At 36.6% G+C, this 13,801-nt stretch overlaps 1 protein-coding gene across 14 annotated transcripts in view; it reads left to right on the top strand.

Moving 5' to 3' along the window:
• ANKRD12 (ankyrin repeat domain 12) overlaps positions 1-13,801 on the top strand; it is a 217,647-nt gene that overhangs the window by 162,272 nt on the left and 41,574 nt on the right. For all 14 annotated transcript variants that reach the window (XR_008917670.1, XM_056823667.1, XM_056823664.1 and 11 more), the window contains one exon: positions 11,751-11,898. Coding sequence is in view for 13 of the 14 variants with exons in the window: in XM_056823667.1 (XP_056679645.1) it covers positions 11,751-11,898 (148 nt within the window). In the remaining variant the exon portion in view is untranslated. The remainder of the gene's footprint in view (positions 1-11,750; positions 11,899-13,801) is intronic.

Below are 13,801 nucleotides of genomic sequence, written 5' to 3'. Positions count from 1 at the left end.
AATATATGGTCTTCAAAGCAGAAATAATTGGCAGAATTGACCATATTGTATTTCAAAGAGCAATTGAACTCAAATGTAACTCAAGGTGAAATACCTTGCAGATATGAACTTAACCATAAATGAAAAAATACAGGTGTTCAATAATAAAGACACATTCAGAATATTCTGAAAGAACCAGACCTGAAGAATATTTGCTGCTCAGACATAACAGGCAACAGAAATATAAGTATGAAATAATACAACCATCAAGGAAAACAACAAAATAACAGCAGAAATCATTAAAATTCTTCTTGTAAAGGCAAATAGAAGTGCTAACTAAAAAATAAGCCTGAAACATGATTTAAACTTACAACCCATCAACAGGTGAATCAGTAGAAAAACCCAGAATCAGCAATGATGCCAGTTGAGACAATAGCTCCAGAAAAATTGAAGGCTACAAAATAATCCCCCCACACCCCACAAAAAAACCCTGCATTTCTATATAATAGTAAATCTAAAAGGGAACAAAAGGACAGATCTTTCTAGATTATAGAGTACAGGTAGTAACTCAACTGAACTCTTCCAACATTCCCCTCCAAACAACTCATAAAATAATTCCTCAAACCAAATTTTAGAGGTAAGAGTGAGATATTTCATAAGCCTAAGACAACTTAGAAGGTCAGTAGTAGAGGTCTGTGACACCAATGTGAGGGCTTGCATAAAGAGCAGCAGCAGCAACAGCCATGGGCATTAGAGGCTGTTGTGAAATTGGTGGCAGAAATTAAGGCTCTCTTATCTCAGAGATGTGATAATGTCAGACAACTAGTCAGAAAGTGATTACGAGGGAACCTTTGCTGATGTTACATGTAGCTGGTGTTGATGGCCACTCTTTTGTCTATAAGCAGTTCTGGGTCACAGTTCTAAGGTAGAGAGGAGTGCTTGTAGTCTCTCACAAAGGAGTAGGGGTCTTGGTCACAGTTCCAAGGCCAAAAGGTGTACTACACCTGTAGCTACAGAGGAGCCAAGGACCCTTTCTTGGTAAAGAAATGACCACACTCAGGATCATACCACCTCAAAAAGCACCAAAATCATTCAGACCCCCAGAACTAGCTCTAAAAGTAGCACAAAAAAGCCTGAAACTTGGGGACAGCCCAATTTTAACATAAACTCAAAGTTAAGAAATAAGCTGAAAAAAATTAGCAAACAACAAAAAATTGCCATAAAAAGCAGTTATGGTGGCAGAATACACCAAGACAAACTCAGAAAACAACAATATGAAAACTGTTGTTTGTCCCTTTTCAGAGGATCAGTGACATCTCAGGATGTGTTGACTTGTACATCAATTGTGTTTAAGTGAGGCAGAGTTGCACAACCATCAACCTCACTCTTTCTTCCAGTCATCCAAGTCCAATGGTAAGCCAAAGTCAAGACTATTGGTGATAGCTCAGGATGCAGTGGATGATCTTACATCTTCAGTGTCTAACTAAGTTCTAAGCCCTCCATAGCATCTGCTTCCACTGCCTTCATGGCTATTAGAACAAATTGTTCTCATCTGCCCCTACCAGGACAAGTCTTCACATGCCTAAAATATCCCCCAAACCTGTGGATAAATTTGAAACCTGTTGGTAATATTCTACCTGGTTTAGCCTGCCTGAAAAGATGGTTACTGGGGTGTGGCCATTGCACATACTACAGCTTCTTGCATCTACAAGGTTATGGTGTATTGGATCTGTGGAGTATTCAGGGAAAACTAGTACTTCTGTTGTGAAGATTTGCTGAGCCCTTTTCAGGCCTACTTTCCATCTTTGGTATCTACCTGCCACCCAGCTCTCACCTGAAAGCTACTATATACTAAACTACAAAGAAAAATGTTTATTGGACCCAGACCCAACAAGAATTCCTGGAAAAGTTAAAAAGATAAGAGTTTTAGAAGAAAAATTTGGGAAAGAAATGAGAATGATGCAAGAAAATTATGAAAAGAGAATTAACAGCTTGGTAAAAGAGGCAGTAATATTTAAAATTATGAGTCTGTAGCTTAATAACTTTATTAAATCAAAAATAGTAGTAGTAGTAGTAGTTGTAGTTGTAGTAGTTGTAGTAGTTGTAGTAGTGGTAGTAGTTGTAGTAGTGGTAGTGGTAAAGAGAGGGAAAAGAAGGAGAGAGGTAGAGGGGTACTTAACCTTTCTAATCTATTGGCCACCATAATGGGCCTGTAGCTACAACGCAGTAAGGGTCCACTCTGTTCCTCCATGCACACACCAAAGACCAAGATTCACTTCTGGTCTGAACTTATATGCTTTCTTCTCCACCCACTAACTCTCATACACCATATCTCAGGAACCAATCATAGTTTTTTAATTTGCCAAGGCCACCATGCGGGGAAATGCCTGTGGAATCAGTTTCCTGTCTCAGTTCATTGGTTCTTTAACTTCCTCTTCTGAGACTTGTCTATACCTGAATTTATTCAGTGATATTTGGCCTCCTGGTCACTGAAAGATGATGTTTAAAAAAAAGGCAACACTGGAGAGAAAATTATTTCTGACAAGGCACAAAAAAATAATAAAGAAAGTAGCATTTTAAAAAGGCAGAACTCATCTAATGATAAAAAAAATACCAAAATTCACTGGAAAACTCCTTAAAAAGCATAATTTGCCATATGGGAAAAGAAGTACAAAAGCTCACTGAAGAAGATAATTCCTCACCATTGTGCTATAAGAAATAATGAACAAGATGATTTCAGAAAGAGCTGGAAAGACTACTTGACCTGATGCAGAGTGAAATAAGCAGAACCAAGAGAACACTGTACACAGTAACAGCAATATTATAGAATAATCAATGGTGAAAGACTTAGCTACTCTCAGCAATATAGTGGTCTGGAACAATTCTGAAGGGCTTATGCCAAAGAGTGCTATCCACCTCCAGAGAATGAACTACTAGAGTTGGAATACAGGTCACAGCGTATGATTTTTCACTTTAGTTTATTTGTATTTTTATTTTGGAGATTTGTTTTATATGAGCATTCTATTACAACAGTAAACAATATGGAAATAAGTTTTGCATGATAAAACATATATATAACCCAGATCAAATTGCTTTCATCTCCGGGAAAGGGAGGAGAGTGAGATAATTTGAATCTTATAAATTCATAAAACTTATGTGGAAAATTCATTACATGTAATTGGTAAAATATCTTTACCCCAGAAAAGATCATTCCTTTAAAATTAGAGTGGAGTTATAAAGAATAAAACATTCATAAGAATGAAAAAAAAAATGAAAGAAAATCTACTATCTCATCAGAAAAACATCGGACCTAGAAAACAGATCAAGGAGACATCATTTAAGAATTATTCAACTATCTAAAAGCCTTAATCAAAGAAAGACTAGACTTCATATTTCAGGAAATTATTATGGGAATTTTAAATATCTTAATCTTGAACCCAGAGGGAAAATAGAAATTTTTAAAATCCACAAATCATTTCCTGAAAGAGATAACAAAATGAAAACTCCCAGGAATATTATTGCTGCTGTTGTTAAAGAGGACTAATGACTTTATGAAGTGATATGTTGACTTGCACCTGAATAAGATTTAAATGAGACAAAGTTTCATAGTCCACTTTCTCTTTCAAGTTATTGTTGTCCCATGGCAAGATGAAAGTCAGGATTATTGGCAGTAGTCAGGGGTGCAATGGAAAGCCTTGAGGTCGCCAATGTCTGACCAAGCTCTAGGCATTCCACAGCACCTGCTTCAAACCACCTTTGTGGACATTGGAACAAATCATTCTTATCAGCTCATTCTACCTGAGGAAGTTTTCCTATTCTTGAGGTAGACAATCCCCTTAAGTCACTGATAGTTTGAGCCCTGTCAGTTACCCTCAACCTCATTTAGAGCTTTTACCAAGATGGTTTTACTTGGGAGTGAACGCTAAATGTGCTATAGGTTCTTAGAGCCATAGGTGAGAGTTGTGTGACAGGTAGACACCAAAGGTGGTTGAGCTGCCTTGAAAAAGACTGTTATGTGTGTCTACATCATAGTCCAGTAATGGTGAACCTGGTGCCACAAGTGCCAAAGATGTCAGGCAGAATGCCCTCTGTGGGCATGTGCCACCATGCCCCCCAACCCCCACCCACCAGAGTTTGTTATTAGAAAGGCAGAGGGACTTGGATGGAGCTGCTCCCCTCCCCCTCTCCACCATACCTGATGACACTTTTTTCACATTTCTCACCCCTGCCCAGCAATCGATGGGAGCACACAGGGGGTAAAGTGGGTGACTTACAGGTGGCAGAGCTGGAGAGGAGCAGAGTACTCAGGCCACTCCCCTCCCCGTCTCTACACTCCCTGAGTACATTCCTCACTTCACCCACCCCTCTGCCCAGCAGCCCAATGCCCAATGGAAGCACTTTCTCCTTCCCCTGTGTGAGGTAAGGAGGAGCAGGGCACACCTGGCACTCAGTGAGGGGGTAGGATATGCCACTTGGTTTGCCATCACCAGAGGTTTGAAATATGATGTCCCAAAAAGGCAAATGAGCTAGGATTATAACCAAGAATAACACACTTAGTAAAACTGAGTACAGTTATCCTTTCCACATCATGACTTTCCCCATCACAGTTTTGATGTATCACAGTTCAGCATAATAATTAAATGGAAAATTGGGGGGAATTTTGTGAAAGTGATTGATGACATGCAAAGGCATATCATAAATGCATAAAGCATATGCATAGTATTACATAATATTATAAGATTTTATCCTTTAATACCATAAATATACCTAATTTCTTTTTTAAAGTAAAATAAGTAAAAAAGTTAGTTTGCAAAAAAATGTGAAAGACAATAGAAGATATACAAAGGCTAAAAATTTAAGACTATCTTAACATTGACCTACGTCTAACCTATGACCATATACTTAACCCATAACACATAATACATAAGGAAGACCTTTTATAAAGAAGGTGACATGGGTTAGAGGGGTGGCAGGCAATACTTAAACCTCACTCTCATTGAAATTATTTCAAAGAGGGAAATATATTTGTGTGAACACACACACACACACACACACACACAAATATATATTTATTTCTTACCTAGTAAGTAAATATGAAGGGAAAGAGATGGGAACAAGCAGTTGTTTTTCTTCTGTATTTCTACTCCCACAGTTCTACCCTCTCTGAAATGTGGATAGTGTTCTTTCTTGTAGATCCCTCCCAAGTTGTTCAGGATCACTGCATTGCCACTAATGGAGAAGCCCATTATATTCGATTGTACCACAGTGTTTCGTTCTCTGTGTATAATGTTCTCCTGGTTCTGCTCCTTTCGCTCTGCATCAATTCCTGGAGGTCATTCCAGTTCCCATGGAATTCCTCCACTTTATTATTCCTTTGAGCACAACAGTATTCCATCACCAACATATACCATAATTTGTTCAGCCATTCCCCAATTGGAAGACATCCCCTCATTTTCCAATTTTTTGCCACCACAAAGAGTGCAGCTATTCTTATACATGTCTTTTTCCTTATTATCTCTTTGGGGTACAAACCCAGCAGTGCTTTGGCTGAATCAAAGAGCAGACAATCTTTTAGCACCCTTTGGGCATAGTTCCAAATTGAACAGGCAGTTTTCAAAAGAAGAAATCAAAGCTATTTACTGTCATATGAAAAAATGTTCCCAAATCCCTCTTGATTAGTGAAATGCACATTTTAACATTTCTGAGGTACCACCCCACATCTATCAGAAATGACCAGTGATGAAGGGGATGAAGGAAAATAGGTACACTAATAAACCATTAGTGATATTGTGAACTGGTCCAATCATTCTGGAGAACAATTTGGAACTATGCCCATTTGGCTATAAAATTGTATATACTCCTTGACACCCAACATTATTACTACTAAGACTGTACCCCAAAGAGATCACAGAAAAAGGAAAGGGGCCTAAATGTACAGGAGTATTTATAACAACCCTTTTCATGGTGGCAAAGATTTGGAAATTGAGGGGATGATCATTAATTGAGAAATAGCTGGACAAGTTGTGGTATAAGATTATGATAGAGTAATTTTTTGCTGTAAAAAATGCTTGCCTTCTCAGGGAATGGAGGAGGGCTAGAAAGAGAGAATTTGGAACTCAATATTTAAAAAGAAAAGAATATTAGAAAAATTTTTTCAAAGAAGGGCAAACATTCCAGACAACTAAAAAAATTGCACAAAGTAGTAGACTGAGAATCAGTCTACTAAAGCACACAAAAGACTTTTATAGATTCAATTATAAAGTACTAATTAAAGTAATAAAGAATAACTTAAATAGCTAGAGAAATGGTCTTTGCTCTAGACAGGGATGGACTAAAATAATAAAAATAATACTACCAAAGTTAATTTCTACTTTAATGCTATGCTAAATAAATTATGAAAGGAATACATTTCAGGACATAATAGAATAATAACAATTCACTTGGAAAAAGGAAAGATCTAGAATATCAAGGAAAATTATGAAAAGAGGTAGAGTCAAAAGATGAATAGGATTTCTAGTCCTTACTCTTTCTTATAAACCAGTAATCACCAAAACCAGTACTAGTTAAATAGGTAGATCATTGGAACAAACTAGATAAAGAAAATCAGAAACAATAGAACATAGTAACCTAATTTTTAATAAAGTAGAAAGCTTTTCTCAGGAAAGAACTTCATATTTAACAAAAATATGCTGGAAAAAAATTGAAAATAAATATAGCAGAAATTAGATTTAGACCAACATCTAATATCATATTCCACTTTGTATTCTAAATGGATACTTAACTTTAATATTAAAGATTATACAATTTTTTTAAAATAGAAGAGGAGCAGATTATATACCTCTCACAGTTTTGGGAAGGAGATGTAGTTTGAATCAAAGTGATCAAAGGCAATTAACAAAAGATAAAATGCATATATGTTATTATGTGAACCTGTAAAACTTCTGCACAAACAGAATTAACGTACCTAAAATAAGAAAGGAAGTGATGAAATGGAGGAAAAAAAACCTTTTATATCAAATTTCTCTTAAGGGTTTGATATCTAAGATATAAACAATTAACAGATATAAGGCAACCTTTCCTCAATAGACAAGTGGTAAAAGGGTATAAAGAAACAGTTCTCAGAAGAAGAATTGCAAGAGGCAACTAGGTGGCATAGAGAACTGGGTGCGAGTCAAGAGGACATGGTTCAAATCTGGCCTCAGACATTTCCTGGCCATGTGACTCTAGCCAAGTCACTTCAACCCAGTTGCCTAGTCCTAACTGTTCTTCTGCCTTGGAACCAATACTTGATTAGTATGGATTCTAAGTCACTAATAAGAGAAATGCAAATTAGAACAACCCTGAGATTTCACCTGACACCCTGCAAATTGGAAAACATGACAAAAAGCTATCAGTAACCAGAGTTGGAGAGACTGAAAAAATAAGCATACCAGGGGCAAAGTCCAGATGGTGAGAAGAATAAAAGAACCCATCTAATTTCTATAAAATTACCCAACAAAAAGCAATATCACACCTCAAAACAAATTCTAGAGCAGCATAACTCACAGACAGATAAGATAAATTAAATTTCAGCCCAGAACAACTTAGAAGGACCACAGGAAGGATCTAGTACACTGGGTAGAGTTGGAGCTCAGCACTCCAGGGCCCACCCAAGCAAGGCAACAGGTTTTTGGCCCAGCCAAAGCAGCAGCCAAGGCTTCTGAAACTCTCAGCTACAGATGGTAAGGTGGGTCAGACAACTGCTCAGAAGGAGATTACGGGGTCCTTTTGCTGACTCTGGATGCAAGACTCTTGTCCTATTGCCCACATGCAGAACAAGGTCACAGCCCTGGGGCACAATCATAGGATAAGGACGACACTAACACATCCTGTTGCTTACTGCCACAGCAGAGCAGGGGACCCTGATCACAATTCCAAAGAGCGAAACAGTGCTTGGGTTTACTCACAGAGTAGAGCACAGGCCTGGAGAGTATTCAACTCACTTCTTGTATCTAACCACCTTGGAAGAACAAAAACAGATAAATCCCCCAGTGCCAGCTCAGAAGGCAGCTATACAAAGAATCTGAAACTTGAAACAGTGTTCCCCTCACCAAGTTATAGAGCCCAAGTTTTACAATTTTTTAAACTAAAAGAAAAAGACAGGAAGATGAGCAAACAATGAAAAAAGAAACTCAACAAAGAAAGTTATTTTGGTGACAAGGTAGACTCAAACTCAGAATAAGACAACAAAGTCAATTCCACTACATCCAAAACCTCCAAGAAAAAATATGAATTACTCTCAAGCTCAAAAAGAATGGAGGAACTCAAAAAGGAATTTAAAAATCAAATAAGAGAAGTAGATTAAATATTGAAAAAAGAAATGAAAGCAATACAAGAAAATCATGAAAAAAATCAACAACTTGGTAGGGGAGACACAAAGAAATTCTGAAGAAAATAATATCTTAAAAAATAGAACAGGTCCCTTGGGAAAACGGGCACAAAAATCAGAAGAGAACATCTTAAACAGCAAAATTGGCCAAATGGAAAAGGAAGTACAAAAGCTCATAGGTAATGACTCCATTAAACATTAAGAAATATTTCAAAATCAAGTAAAAACAATGTTTAAAAAAAAAGAAGAAAATGTGAAATATCCCATGAGAAAAACAAAAGATCTGGAAAATAAATCCAGGAAAGATCATTTAAGAATTAATGGACTACCTGAAAGCCATAATCAAAAACAGAGCTTAGACATCATCTTTCCAGAGGTCATCAAGGAAACTGCCCAGATATTCTAGAACCAGAGAACAAAACAGAAACTGAAAGAATCTACTGATCACTTTCTGAAAACAGTCCCAAAATGATAACTCCCAGGAATATTATAGCCAAATTTCAGAACTCTAAGATCAAAGAGAAAATATTACAAGCATTCAAAAAGAAATAATTCAAATATTGTGGAACCACAGTCAGGATGACACAAAACTTAATAGATTCTACATTAAAGAATTGGAGGGGGGGCAGCTGGGTGGCTCAATGGATTGAGAGCCAGGCCTAGAGACGGGAGGTCCTAGGTTCAAATCTGACCTCAGACACTGCCCAGCTGTGACCCTGGGCAAGTCACTTAAGCCCCATTGCCTAACCCTTACCACTCTTCTGCCTTGGAGCCAATACACAGTATTGACTCCAAGACAGAAGGTAAGGGTTTAAAAAAAAAAAAAGAATTGGAGGACCTTGAAATATAATATTCCAGAGAGCAAAGGAGCCAGGATTTCAACTAAGAATCACTTACCTAATGTGAAGATAGAATTAATTTTCCCTTTGTCTATTTTTAGTTAATCATATCAAGAACTTAAAGTACCTCTACTTAGTAGCTAGCTAACCATAAGGTAAAGAGAACTCACAAGCCACTTACTAGTTCATACCCCCAAAAGGCCATAAGCACTGCCCCCAACCTTGGACAGTGCTAGGCAAATTGAAAGACTGCAATTGTTTTCTGTGAAGAGGGGGAAAAACAGGAAATGACATGGGAAAAAGGTGTAAAAGGAGAGACCAACATGATCTGGTCTCTCTTGGTTTTCTTGGTTTTGGAGAGGCTGGTTCCTTGGAGAGACTCTTCTCTTGGATTCTGTGTCGGTGAGTAGAGATGAAGAGATATGCTTTTCCTTGGAGTGATTCTGTGTTGGTAGAACTCTGGCTGAAGATACCACTGAGACTTCTGGCTGAGGACTACCAGGAAATCCATGTGGAGATCAGGACTTGGGGAAGTCCCTCAGGGACTGAGCCAGACTTCACTGGAGCAGTGCTTAGGGCTGGTAGGTTAGACCAGGCTTTGTCTCCTTCCTATATTTCCCACTTTCTCTATCTTCTTGTAAATAAAAGATGCTAATAGTCATTTTGATTTAAGGGCTAATATTTTATAAATGGCAACCATTTTTATAACTCATTGAGTCGAAACCTAAAAAGTGTTACACTAGCAAAATTGAGCATAATCCTTCAGGAGAAAAATTACTATTCAATGAAATAGAGGACTTTCAAACATTTCTGATAAAGAGACCAGAACTGAATGGAAAATTTGGCACTCAAATACAAGATCCAAGAAAATCATTAAAAGGTAAACAAGAAAAAGAAGTCAAAAGGCATTCAATAATGTTGAACTGTGTACATCTCTATATGACGAGAAAATTCTTGTAATTTCAAAGAATTTTGTCATTATAAGGGTAGTTAGAATGATTATACATAGAGGGTGAGTGTGTGAGTTGGATATGATGGAATTATATTTAAAAATTAAGGCATGAGAAAAGAATGCATTGGAAGCATGGGAAAAGGAAAAATAGGATGGGGCAAATTATTGCACATAAAAGAGTCATGGAAGAGTGTTCATGATGGAGGGGAGAAGGGGGAAGGTGGGAAGGAGAGCATGTAAACCTTGTCCTCACTAGAATCTGCTCAATGAAGGAAGAACACACAATCAATCAGGCATAGAAATCTATCTTACCCTACAGAAAAGTAGTTGGGGAGGGGGATAACAAAATGAGTTGGGTCTGATAGAGCAGAGGGCAAACTAGGGAAGATTGGAGATCAGAAACTAAACAGAGGTAAGTAGGATGGAAAGTAATACATAGTAATTAATCATAATGGTGTAAGAAATTTTTTACATATCTGTTAAAAGACCTCATTCCTCAAATATATCAAGAAATGAGTTGAATGAGAATACAAGTCATTCACCTTTGATAAATAATCACTTTTTTTTCTTTTTCTTTCTTTAACTTACTAAACAGGTAAGGGGAAACATTTTTATTATGGGAAGGAAAAGGAATACGCGTTCTTTTAACACCTTTTCTGCTCAAGGCACTATGTTTAGCACCTTTTATAAATGCTCTCATTCTATCCTCACAACAACTCTGTGAGGAAGGTGCTATTATTTTTACTATTGGAGAAACTGAGGCAAATATAGGTTAAATCTGAGTTGTCAGGGTTCATATTAGTAAGTGTCTGAGATTGGATTTAAACTCAGGTCTTTCTAATTCCATTATGCAAACTCAAATATTATAGGCCTATGTCTTTCTGGTTAATATTTTTTCCTGAAAATCTAGATATTCATGGTTTAGTAGCAATATAATAATTCTCTTAAAGGGATAAGTTAAGAATTCTTTTTCCTGGGGCAGCTAGGTGACTGAGAGGATCAAGAACCAGACCAGGAAATTGAAGGTCCAGGGTTCAAATTTGACCTCATATTTCTTAGCTGTGACCCTGGGCAAGATACCTAAACCCAATATTGATTCCAAGACAGAAGGTAAAGGTTAAAAAAATAAATAAAAGGAATTATCCCTATCGAGAAACCTTGAACCAATAGGCAGGTCATATATATCAGCTCTACATCAATTATTTCACATATAGTCATTTAATATAGTATAAATTTGCATAATCTATCAATTTACTTCCATAAAATGATGATTTGAAATTGAATGATGATTTTTTGCCCATTTTCTATAATCCCAGGTTGACCATATGAAAACATTTTATTGTTCAAATCACTGTGAATTTTCTCTTTTGTTTTGATTCATAAAAAATACTCTAGATAGAATTCATCTGTAAATTCTACTTGTATTGTTTCTAAAATTTAAATAAGGGAAGCCACATATTAATGTTCATTTGTATCATAGCTTTCGTGTAGACAGGAATTAATAACCTTATTTTTATTGTCTTTAGCACCTATACAGTACTCTGCATATAATTTGGGTTAAATTTAATTGCATTTTCATAATTGAAAGAATTTAAATTGCTCAATATTTCAGATTGTCAAGCTGCTACTTCGACATGGTGGGAACGCATTTCAAGCCAACAAACATGGGGAACGTCCAGTGGATGTAGCAGAGACAGAGGAATTAGAACTGCTTCTAAAAAGAGAAGTGCCTCTATCTGATGAGGATGAGAGCTATACAGGTTAGTTCTGAAAGAATACATATTAGCTCTTCTCATTGACTGGATATTTAAGATAAAATTATAGCTTAAAACATAAAACTTGTTAACCTTCTTTAAGTAATGCTGTCAAGTAAAGTAATTTCTCTAATTAACTTAATGTGTTGGCCTGGGCACTTTTCTTAACATATATAGCTTTTTGAAGTATATCTGTAACATGCTTCTTCTTATTTCTCTCCCAGAGAAGCTCCACTTTCCTCCATCCAAACCTAATTCACAAATAAAATTTGGGTGATACATAACTATAAAAATCATTCTTGTGAAGAAGTTCTAATGGAATATGAGCTAAATTCAGAATGAATCAATGATATGGTATGATAGCCAAAGGAGCTAATAGCATTTTGGGCAGGATTGTAAAAGTATAGTGTAGCCAAGGATGTATGCTATTTTCTCTATTATTTTGCTGGAAAATCTAAGGGAGAGAAAGTACCGAATGCATCCCATAGGAGGTGGACCTGTTTCCTCCTCCTTAATGGAATGGAAAAGCATTTATTATGTGCTTACTATGGGCCAAATTTTGTCAAACAAATAGAAAAGAATGAACAGTACCTTCTTTCAAAGAACTTACATTCTATTTGGGGAGACAATATCTACAGGAGTTAAGCTCCCATATATGAAAGGCACAATGGTTCTTAGAGTTCTTCCTCATTTTACCTCTTATCACAATTTTAGGTGGTCTCTCCCTCTAATTGAAGGAGTGTGTATCCACTTCTGTCCCACAGATAAAGAGATGCTAGTGTTATCTGGACAAAGAGGGATTAGATTGCAGCCAGCAGAGGACGAGATCTGATACCCTCTGGTATTTTAAAAGTTTCTATGATGGTTATCTGAGGTCTTATAGCTTATAGAGTAGGCAAGTCTTCCTGTATTAATCACCAATCATCTTACAAACTTCCCAGTCACAAGAACTATAAAAATGGAGTTGTGTCTCCTCAACAAGGCTTATGCTCTTCAGGAAAGAGCCAGAATACAGGTACAGCTCCCTGAGAGATGCCCAGGGCTATCTTGCCACTTTAATGGTTCTATTTCCATTATACCTAAATGATACTTATAGGATATTGTTCATAGAGCAAGATGCTTTTTCGGCTTTGACTCAGGAACCCTGGAACACATTTCCAAAATACATTAACTTCTCTAGTAGTTGAGTCCACGGTGCTGCAAGTCTTTTTGGTTTTATATACTTTTTGGTGGGGGAGGAGTATATTGTAAGAGAGTAGGTAAGTTTGGGAAAAGGTGGTGGCAGAGGAAAAGATTTTTGGTCACCAATAATTTATTCTGATATGTAAAAGAAAATTTACTATGTCGGCATAAGAAGAGATAACTATAGATCAGCCCCTCCGTAGATCATTTGAATTAGGATCTAAACTCATTTCCCCTTACTGGAAGCAAGGATGGATGCTAATCTTGACTTCCCCGTAATTTATCTCAATGTATGTATCACTCATAAATTAAATGTTTATAAGCAGGTGGTTTATATTAGTGCTTTAGTTAATTTTACTTTCCAAGTCTAGTGTATCTTCAGAATATATAAGTTTAGAATTAAGTATTAATGAACAGAAAGCTTTCCCTGTAATGAAAATTTTCTTAGATCCATCTCTGATTCATTTATTCACAAAGCCCCCATTATTTTAATTTTCTCAAAATAATGATGAAATTTACTGAGGATTTTTAAACCTACACTAAAGCTTGGAAAAAAAATAAGCTTTACAAACACAAGAATCTAGAGGCATGGCTAGAAAACAGTTCATTTGAAAACAATCTGGAGCCAATAGTCAACTACAAACCAATATAGTTCTCAATGTGATATCATCACCACAAATATCTATGTGGTTTTTGGCTACTTAAATAGGTGCATAGTATCCAGAAA

Source organism: Monodelphis domestica, chromosome 3 (genome assembly GCF_027887165.1).
Source record: "Monodelphis domestica isolate mMonDom1 chromosome 3, mMonDom1.pri, whole genome shotgun sequence".
Lineage (NCBI taxonomy): Eukaryota > Metazoa > Chordata > Mammalia > Didelphimorphia > Didelphidae > Monodelphis > Monodelphis domestica.
The sequence above is the reverse complement of the archived record's forward strand: the minus strand, read 5'-3'. Positions and strand labels throughout refer to the sequence as shown.